General features: G+C 37.4%; 1 protein-coding gene across 1 annotated transcript; it reads right to left on the minus strand.

Moving 5' to 3' along the window:
* Nucleotides 1–5,699: 5,699 nt before the first annotated feature.
* Nucleotides 5,700–7,523, minus strand: LOC112778844 (uncharacterized). Its single transcript, XM_025823123.1, has 3 exons — nucleotides 7,257–7,523; nucleotides 6,237–7,163; nucleotides 5,700–6,116 (listed from the first exon to the last, which is right to left on the minus strand). Exons 1-3 carry the CDS (start codon nucleotides 7,521–7,523, stop codon nucleotides 5,700–5,702), a joined length of 1,611 nt encoding a protein of 536 aa, XP_025678908.1.
* Between the last annotated feature and the right edge of the window lie 2,706 nt (nucleotides 7,524–10,229).

Below are 10,229 nucleotides of genomic sequence, written 5' to 3' on the forward strand. Positions count from 1 at the left end.
ACTTAATTAAACAGGTAATTAAGCTCGGTTCTTATACGAAAACTGTCACCCGAATAGGCCGTGTCGTTTTGGTTCACGCCTATGTTATAAGTGCGGTCGTCCTGGGCATATGTCCTGGAACTGTCCACATAAAGAGACTTAGGATGCTAGACGGTCCCAACAAGGTGGAGGTAACTGTGAAATTGGTAATTAAATCCTAAATGCCATATATAACATTGAAATGCTGCGTTCATGCATAGTAAAAAATGGAAATTATGAAATAGTATTAACATGTCAAAACTTAAGGCTGAACCTATATTGCGCCGTATGTAGTAATACCGTTAGAGCTTGCGAAGCTTAAAGAAGCTGATGGGTAATGTAGAGCGAATTTGACCTTTAGTTGCTAATTGTTTAAGAGATGAGGTGAGACCAGATCCCTATACGAGAGAGTTTCCGAGACAATTCTTGAAGTTGTACCAGAATTTTCATCTTAAAGAGAAAGTGAGTCCGTGATAGACTTAGTGCCGGAAGCTTTGATTGCACCACAAGCGAAGACACCATTATAATCGGTAGAACTTAGGATCGAGTTGAAGAGAGTACTGGAAGAGAGAATCGTCCAACTAAGTGTTTCCTTGTGAGAAGCGCCGGTTATGCTAGTGAAGAAGAAAGAGAACGGCAGGAGACTTATTGCGAGAAGGAGTGTACCAACAAATCTTTACGACTCGATTTAATCTTTCTTTTTAAAACCTGTATTGAAACTCTATCTGGAGCTCTTCTTAAATAACTTGATCATCTTTTCAATTTTACCCCTTACGCGCATGAATCTTGATTCTTCCAGGATTAGCTTGAGCTTGTTTTGGTATAATCACGTAATCCTTGAATCTTATGTGCTCGCTGTGACTAGAGTTGCCCTTATTCGCAAACTGTGTTCTTCAAAATCATGTTATCTTCAAGGTGACAATCTATAAAGAGAAACTTTAATAATATCATCCGAATAAAATCTTTTAAGTTCTAAGACTTCCAAATGTAAGGACCAATAACCACTGGAATCCTTACATGAGCATACAATTCGGAGTTCGCCCCACTGTCACTTGATCACTTCACTCACTGAGATATCACAAGCAAGTCTTCAACCCATTCCAATTAAGAAAATCCTTTGTGCATAATTCTCTTCTTGCTTGAGGACAAGCAAGATCTTAAGTTTGGTGTTGTGATGCATGAGCATCTTTAGTTATTTTTAGTCATTATTTATTTGAATAAAGCTAGTAATCTCTTGTTTTTGTTAAGATTCTCATGCTTTTAATCAATGTTTCTTGGAATTTTCTTCTTTAAGCAAAGTTAGTGATTTCTTCATTTTAATCAAGATTTTTTTCTGCTTTAATTAATGTGTCTTGGAGTTACTTTCTGCTTTGATATGTTTAGGGAGTTGTTGAAAGAGTTTAAGCAATAACAAAGAAGGAGATGGACAATCAAAGAAGCCTTGGCAAAAACAAGAAAAGAGCAAAAGGCATAAACAAAGGGACCACACAAGCAAGTCCTAGGGGAGCTTCCAAGTTGGAATTTTGCACGCTTAGATGTGGAGTTCAAAATGCCCAAAAATTCAACCTTCCAGGGAGCAAGAAGAATGGAGTTTGACATGCCTGAGGCAGCGCCCAAAATGCCTACAATGGTGTCCCAAATGCCACTAAGTCTAGCACCTCCAAAGAGACTTCAAGGGCTGGAGTTTGGCACGACTAGATGTGGAGTTCAAAACGCCTAAGTGAAGAACCTTTCAAGAAGCCAAAAGCTAGCATTTTGCACACCAAGAAAAAGAAGAAAATAGCACTCCAAATGCCCAAATGAAGCACACTCCCAGGGACGTGCTCGATGGTGTCCTTACTTCCAACGACGTTACTCACGCCTCTTTAAAGGATGCCAGCTCCTTGCATCATGCTTGCTTGAGGCGTCCCAGAAGCTCCCACGCCACACACTTCAGGAGCACGTTAGTGCAACATGCATACAAAAAGAGAAGAGACGTGCTCAAGGACGTCCCTGGCACTCTCAATGTCCTTCACACCAACTCAAATTTGAGACATGTAGCTTGAAGGCATGGCTAGCGCTGCCAACGTCACTCACTTCACACTCACATCACATAATTGAAGCTTATTTAGTGTTGCTCCTAGGGACATCACACACTTCACACTCACTGTAGAGCCACGCTGGACCAAATTCCAGAGACTGTGATATTTTGGTTGCACTGAAGACGTAGGAATGTCATAGACTTCTCACTCACACCCAATGCATTTTCCTCAAGCACGTGAGAACATGCCTCACTTGAATTTCATGCCAATACTCCTTCATAATGCAAGCCCGAGATATTAATCAAAGTCCAACATACAAAGGAAAATCACAACCAAGGCATGACAAAGAAAAGAGAGGATTTGAATGTAATTTGAGGTGAAAGTGAATTTGTATTTTAGTTAATTAGGTTAGTAGTATAAAAGCCCATAGAAAATACTTTGTTAGGGGGCTCCGGAGGGGGCGCTGGCTCTGCTTCATATACTTTCTTCTTCTTTTTGAATTTGAGTTTTGCTCTATAATGGGTCATTAATTCTCCCCGTTGAGGAGAGGAGCTCTGTGAAATTCTAATGGATGCATCTCTTCTTCTAAATCTATGCATTGTTATTCTAAAAGAGAGTTTTTGTTCTTCAACACAAGGATTCAAATCTATTGAGAAGTAGTTTGAATTCACTTGAATTCCATAATTAACTTGGAAGAGTAATAAGACGAGTTATGCTTGAAAATCTCTTTTTCATAATTCTTATAATTTTAGATTTGGATTTAATAAGTGACATTAAATCAACATACTCTAAATCTTGAAAATTGTGTGATTTATAATAAAAAATTATGCTTCACCTCTTATCATGAACAATTGATTAAGGAATTGGCAATTGATTAAGTCAAAAAAAATTAAATCACTATAAAATTAAAATTCAATTATTTATGATTTGTCAATCATTAATCCCTGAGGAACTCACATCTCCAAACCTTAACTTCTTTATTCAATTTACTCTTTCCGTCGTTTAATTGTTTTCTTTTAATTCAAGTCATTTAATAACTTCCTTTAATTTGAGTCAGTTAATTCCTTTAATTCCAATAATTTAATTGCTTCCCTTTAATTCTTGTTATTTAAAAGCTTTCATTTAATTACCGTCAGTTATTTACCTTAATTCATTGCTTTTAATTTAGTCTATTGCTTTCATTTACGTATGCTCATTTATCCGCTTTCGTTTAAATTCATTATAGCTTCTTTTAATTGCTTTTATTTCCACTAGCACGTGTTCAGCCGCTTTTTTATTTTTTTTAAGAAATTAATTTTTTTTGTTAATATATTATTCATTCTTTAAATTTATTAGATAAATATTTTTGTTATTATTTTAATATTGACGTGATCTTATTTGTATCGTATTTTTTTACTTTAAAATTATTATAAAAAACTTTTAAAATGTTAAATTATAAAAGCACACAATAAAAAGGTATATATACTATCAGAAAAAATATAGTTAAAAAAAATAATGATAATAATATTATCCCGAATCAAAAAGAGTATATATAAATTAAAATACATGTTAGTTATTTACAAAAGATAATTTTACTTAAATGTCATGGAAATTTATATTTGTCTTTATTTTTTTGAAGTGGTAGGCCAAAATATGAATTTGAATCTGAAGAGGCTTTATTTTCCTATAAATAGTGGAAAAACAAAAGAAATGAGAATGTCTGTCTTGTTTGTTTTTGAATATCAAATTATAAGAATAATTAATAAACAAAATAGGAGAATATAAAAATTGTGTATCTGAAAAAAAATTTGTAATTCATCATACATCTCCGTATTAATAATTTCTTGAGTCTGGAAAATCTGTCACATTTTTTTTATCATAAAAATAATTATATAAATAATTTAAGATTATTCAATTAAATTGATTCCTTATAATAGGAAGGAATTCAATTAATTCAATTAAAACCTGTAGAATTGAGATATCTTGTTTTACACTGAATTTTTTGAAAAGACAAAAAAAATGACATTAATCTTAGTTATGTATGACAAAATGTAAAGTAAATGACATTACATTTGATTTATTAGGAATTTATATTTAATAACAGTCACCTATAATAATATTGTTTGTCATCAAAATGAGCTAGCTGTGTTCTTCTAAGTTTATGGCTAAAAAAAAAGTTAAATTTTTAACATAATTAGTATATACGTCTAAATAGACGGTATTATTATTATATAATAAAAATTTATTTCATTACCTTTTATTCTTTTGATCCAATATTTTTCTTTTTATCATCTTCTTAAGTTTTGTTTGCTTTAACTGTGTCTCCCCATCAATAGAATAAATTTTGAGTGGACGAACCTGATTTAATATTACGTTTGATTATTAATATTAAAATAAAAATAGGGATAAGTATGATTTTGGTCCCTAAAGTAAGGGCCAAAAATTTATTTCGTCCCTCGTCTTTTTTTCGCAACAAAAAGGTCCCTTAGGTTCCGGTTTGTTTTAAAATCGTCCCTCTGACGATTTTACCCCTGTGGTTGTTGGATTTCGTTACGACCGTTTTTTAACGGATATGGGAAACGTTAATTAATATAAATAAATAATAATAGAAGGATTAAATCAAGAAAGTGAATGAAAATGAGGTGCAGGGGAGGGAGGAATAATGACGAGAGTTGCTGCTGAAGGTCGACGGCTAAGGTTTAGGAGTCTGTGGCGTCCATGGCTTCCCAGAGCTCAAGAGCCTCACGTTTTTGTTCAAATGCAAAGGAGTTGCTCTGTGGCCATGGTGAGAGGCCGGTTTTGCGAACTTCATCGACGAAGGATAACCCTGGACGAAGATTTTGGGGTTGTGTATACTATGAGGTAAAGTGTTCTTCCTATTTTGCTATTGTGGGTCTGAGAATTTGAGATTTCTTCATATGTTTCTGTGGCTTGCACTAGGTTCAGGATGGGTGTGATTTCTTCAGATGGGCAGATCTGGAACTTGGAGCTGTTTAGGAAGAGGTTGAATTTGCAAGAAATAGGAGAAAGATAACGAAATTAAAGGCAAGATTGAAGGAGTTGGAGACGAAGCTTTGGGTTGTGGCTGCTCTATGTTTTGCTGGGTGGGTGGGGTTTCTGTTCTTATTCCTGCAGAATCATTACAACTTGAAGCAGCCGAATGGAATGCACTTAGGTTATAGATGATTTGGTAGGGAATGTTATGAGGTTTACTGTGTTGTGTGGGTAGAGTTTGAGGGTATTCTCTGATGTTACAGTGGTTTAGGTTTGTAGCAACTTTAAAAGTGTTTGAACTAATGAAGAAAAGTGTTGTGTAATGTTGCCCAAATTGTCACCTTCTTTGATAGTGGACCTGTTTTATTTTGTAATGTAAAAGTAGTTTATGAGCAAAGCATAAAAGCATTCAATAGAAGATCTGGAAATTCAGTAATTAGTAATGCAATATTTCATTTGATGACTAGTTAAAACATACACAAATATTTTGTCTTTGGCTCCACATGCCTAGTACCAAAAAACAGAGAAGCAACACTGCAAGTGTCCTCAGGCACATAATACCAAAATACAGTACTCAAACCAATGTAACTAAGGTAAAGTTCTTAATGTAAATATCCAATACCAAAATTAAAAACACTTCTTGCAAAACATTAACACAAGAGTCACAGAAAATTTCACACTCTAATCCTAAAGATTTCCCCACTGAGATGGGGGTAACTTGGCCATCAACCTCAGCTTCTGCATGGGTAGATGAGGTGCACTGCATTGAATGACAGAAAAGGGCTTCTTCCTCACAGATGGCTGGCTAGGAGGCTGTTTGTTGCTGGTGGAGGTTGCAGAAGATGCAGCCTTGTTCTTGGGCTGGGCTAGGATGTTGGGCTGAGTGGAAGCTTTCTTGGGCTTGGTGGAAGCCTTCTTGGGCTGAGGTGCTTCTGTGGTGGGCCGGGCTTCACGTTTCTTGGGCCTTGTGGGGTTTTTCCTGGTATGAGATGCTGGCAGAATAGATGGTGATGGTGTAGTAGTCCTCTTTCTCCCTCCCCAAGCTGTCTGACCAGGTGCCAGCTTAGCTGCATTCTTCTTAGGTCTGTTGGTTGAACTTTGGGCCTACAATAGTTATGTAAATCATATAGAAAGTAACACACATATCATATAGTAGTAAACTTATATAGTTGGAAATCATGATGCTAGTTGAACCCTAGAATAGCATATCACAAACCCTCTTACCCTCTTCTTAGGAAGGCTGCAGCCGCTTTTCTTGTGTCCAACTCCACCACATTTGGAGCATCTTTGGACTTCTCCCCTCCGTGACATATGATTCTGGCTTCTAATGTCTTCATCTGCAGCCCCTCTTTTCCTCTTCTTCACCGGTCTGTGGCTTGGCCTCCTGTAAGGAGGTGGGATGACATCATCATATTGAGTCCTCTCCCATAGCTCCGGGCCGTTTACAGGGTGTATCACCGCCTCGTAGCACCTGATGTAAGCCTCCTTCTTGTAGCATTCATCCACATATGACTCCAAATTAAGGCCCTTGAAGGTGATGCAGCTGATGGCATGAGGACAAAGAATCCCACTAAGTTGCCAATTCCTGCAAGAACATTCACCAGCTGCCAGATCCACAACATACTTATCTAGACCACTCATGACCTTGTATTGGCTAGCAGATGACCAGTAAGGCCTCCAGTCCCTAGCTAAGCTTGCCCGTTTCTCTAATTTCTTACAAATCATTGGAATAATGTTTCCTGGATAATTAAGAACCCTTTCCCTATTTGCAGCCCATCTAGTCATCATGTAAATCCTAATATCCTCTAACATGCTCACAATTGGATTCTCTCTTGCTTCTACTAACACAGAATTGAAACTCTCACTCATGTTATTAACAAGACTGTCACATTTAGATAGGAAGGTAAACCTGGATCTTGACCAGAACCTTGGTGGAATGCCATTCAGATGTCTAAATGCTCCCTCATTCAGAAGTCGCAAAGTTTTCATTTCCTTCTCCCAGATCTGCCAATGACTTGCTTTAGCACACCTCCACATCTTGTTCTTTAGCTCTAAACCAGGAAACTTCTTCCTAAAGTTGCTGTAGAGATACCTGACACAGAACCTGTTATCCACACCTGGAATGACCTCCTCAAACGCCGGCAATAAGCCCTGTTTACAGTTAGGTAAGATTTCAAATTGTTACTTCATTTATTAAAATAAATTCAAGGACAACTTGTGAAAGGCTGATATATTGTGAGTTACCTTTTGCTGATCAGACATAAACATGCACTTTGCAACATTGTGTGGGCCTAAGTCATCGGACAGGTGACGCAGAAACCAGACCCAAGAGTCCTTAGTCTCCGCCTCCACAACCGTATACGCTAAGGGAAAAATCTGGTCATTTGGGTCTCTTCCGACTGCAGTCAACAGTTGTCCACCTTGGGGCGTTTTCAAGAAGCAACCGTCCAGCCCAATGAACCTTCTGCAGTGTTGAAAACCTTTCTTGCAAGCCTCAAAGCATACATACATTCTTTGGAAGACACAATAGTTCATCAGTTCTGCATTCTGTCTCTCTTGAGCAAAATCTGGTGATCTAATAACCTTGAGAATCACTGTGGAACCTGGGTTTGTTCTTAGGAGTTCATGGCAGTAGTCGTTTATTCACTTGTACTGCTCCCTAAAGGCCCCCTGTATCTGACTCAAAGCTTCCTGTTTTGTCTTAGCTGCCATTGCCTTGGTAACAGTCAAGTTCCATTTTTTGTGAGCCTTTGCAACTAGCTCCTTCACCTTGATCTTTGGGTTGGATTCAACTTTCTTCTTAAACTGGGTACCCAACCATTTGCTGTGCATAATCCCAACCCGGTGTGTCTGCATGCAGGTATGTTGGAGATTCATGCTTCTTAGTTGTCAAGTGGACTCCTCACCCACCCTGTGTGCATATAACCAAAATGGGCAGCCTTTCTGACAAACAGCTCGGACCCTCACCAAGTCGCACTTGCTGAATTTAATGTTTCTAGCTGTGTTGACTGCATAGGCCGCCACTGTGTCTTTGAACTCCTGCCGAGATTCATACAATGTGCCAACCTTCCATTGGTACTTTCCCATTTCCTTTTGTGTCTTATGCACTGGAAACCTCTGCCCCCCCTCCTCAGCATGATCCTCCCCATCATCATCACCCATCCCTACTCCTGCAATTACATGATCCTGCTCCAATTCATCACTGTCAAATGCATCCTCATCATCCAAATCACTTGTAACAACTTTTTTGCCCTTCTCCACATTGCAGTCCTTCGGCACAGCATTATCTTCACCAAATCCACTTTCATAGTCGTACACATCATCACTGTCAGTGAAGTGGATGTCTTCCACACTGTTTTCCTCTTCATCAGATGGCAAGTATGTTGGGTCATCACTGTCTTCGCCACTGCTAGCATCATCACCATCCTCCTCATCTCCCTCTTGGCCTAATTCCACTCCACCATCCTTATTATCACACTCTTGTTGATCTGCAACCCTAGCTCCATCACTGTTATCTACATTGCCTTCGAACAACACTAAATCCATACCACCACCTAAGGGTTTCTCATTCTGGCCACCAACCGTTTGTCCCCCCACGTCCAGAAAACCCACCTCCGGAAATCCCTCGGCATCCTCAACCTCATGCACCACAAACAGATCAACATAGCCTCTCCTCCCTGCTATGGTACACATTTCAATTGCCTCTGTGTCACCTACCAATAGCCTCAAATGACGCTCATAATCATCCTCAGTTGGGTCTATGTACCGTAACGCTGAAATGTTGGATTTCAGGTATCCAAGGTGTCTCAGTTCCTCGTATGCCTCAAACACACTCCACCGATCGCCGTCAATGTCCTCCACAACTGTAGATTGACCCTTCAAGTACCTCAGCACACCATTATCATATCCAAATAACCCACCATGGTGAACCCGCATGTTGAACAGCGCCATCTCCTTCCCGAAAAACCCTATTAACCAACACAGGGAGTTACTCAACAAACTATGAACAACAACAACTACAATCAGTTCAAACCCTACCCTTCCACACACCTTCGCACATTCCACATTAAGAAACGAGAAATTACATTCACATAATGCTTACCTTGCCGAGGGATTTTTGTTGGAACGAAGCCAAGTTAACAAACCACGAAGTTTTCCGGCAACCTCTCTCAAGCTACCAACGCCGGACGTCGCAGGAAGGCCTTCCAAGGGTTTCGCATAATCGTTTCACACAAACGTTTCACTCTCTACTCCTATTCTCAGTCGAAGCGTTGCTTAGGAAAGGAAATTTGATCTCGCGGGAAGTAATACCAACCAACAAGGGCATTTTCGTATTAAAAATTTATTTTTGGGGGCAAAGGACGTTTTTAAAACAAACTGGAACCTAAGGGACCTTTTTGTTACGAAAAAAAGCCGAGGGACGAAATAAATTTTTGGCCCCTACTTTAGGGACCAAAATCATACTTATCCCATAAAAATACGTATCATCAATACAATTGTCAGGGTCGTTAATATAGTAATACTTAATTTATTGTTTATTGGTCTCATTGATACAATGAATTGATCATCCTTTCATATACTCTATAACGGTTAGAATCCTTCTTTTCATAATTTATTGTATATATGTATCACAATATATCTTAATAGTATTTTATATATTACTTTAGTATTAAATAATAATACATCCCAACTAAAATATACCTTTACTTTTTATTGGTTTTAAAAATTTTATTTTTATAATAAACGTCCATGTCAATATAAATAGGAAAAAAATAAGAAAACAGTGATAATAAAAATAAAAAATAAATAACGATAATAATATAATAAAAGAGTACGAAACAACATATATGATATTGTAGAAATAATAATAACTCTACGAATAAACTGCTCTACATATGGGTTATTTTGGACTGCTCTTATGATGGTAGAAATAATGATAACTGCGTCGGTTGTTTTGGGTTACAGTGATAGGAGTAAAATAAAAAAAATAATTGGACACCAAACTCTTATATCTCTCTTAATTTATCAGGTAACCAATGAAATAAAATATTACTATTTACAGTATAAATTAAATTAAAAAATATTTAACCTGTAACATTATAGTAGGAGAAAACAGTTATTATGACAAAAATTAAAATTGTCAATCATACAATAGCACTATTTTAATTCAACCTTGTGAAAAAAAAATCGAATTTAAATTTATTAGGTATTAAATAA

This window comes from Arachis hypogaea, chromosome 19 (assembly GCF_003086295.3).
Source record: "Arachis hypogaea cultivar Tifrunner chromosome 19, arahy.Tifrunner.gnm2.J5K5, whole genome shotgun sequence".
Lineage (NCBI taxonomy): Eukaryota > Viridiplantae > Streptophyta > Magnoliopsida > Fabales > Fabaceae > Arachis > Arachis hypogaea.

Excerpts from the sequence above, each read along its gene's own strand:
- LOC112778844 (XM_025823123.1), bottom strand. The coding sequence starts at position 7,523 with ATGTATGTATGCTTTGAGGCTTGCAAGAAAGGTTTTCAACACTGCAGA. Across the intron at positions 7,164-7,256 it reads TTATGTCTGATCAGCAAAAG|GGCTTATTGCCGGCGTTTGA; the intron begins GTAACTCACAAT and ends AACTGTAAACAG. Across the intron at positions 6,117-6,236 it reads GCAGCCTTCCTAAGAAGAGG|GCCCAAAGTTCAACCAACAG; the intron begins GTAAGAGGGTTT and ends TAACTATTGTAG.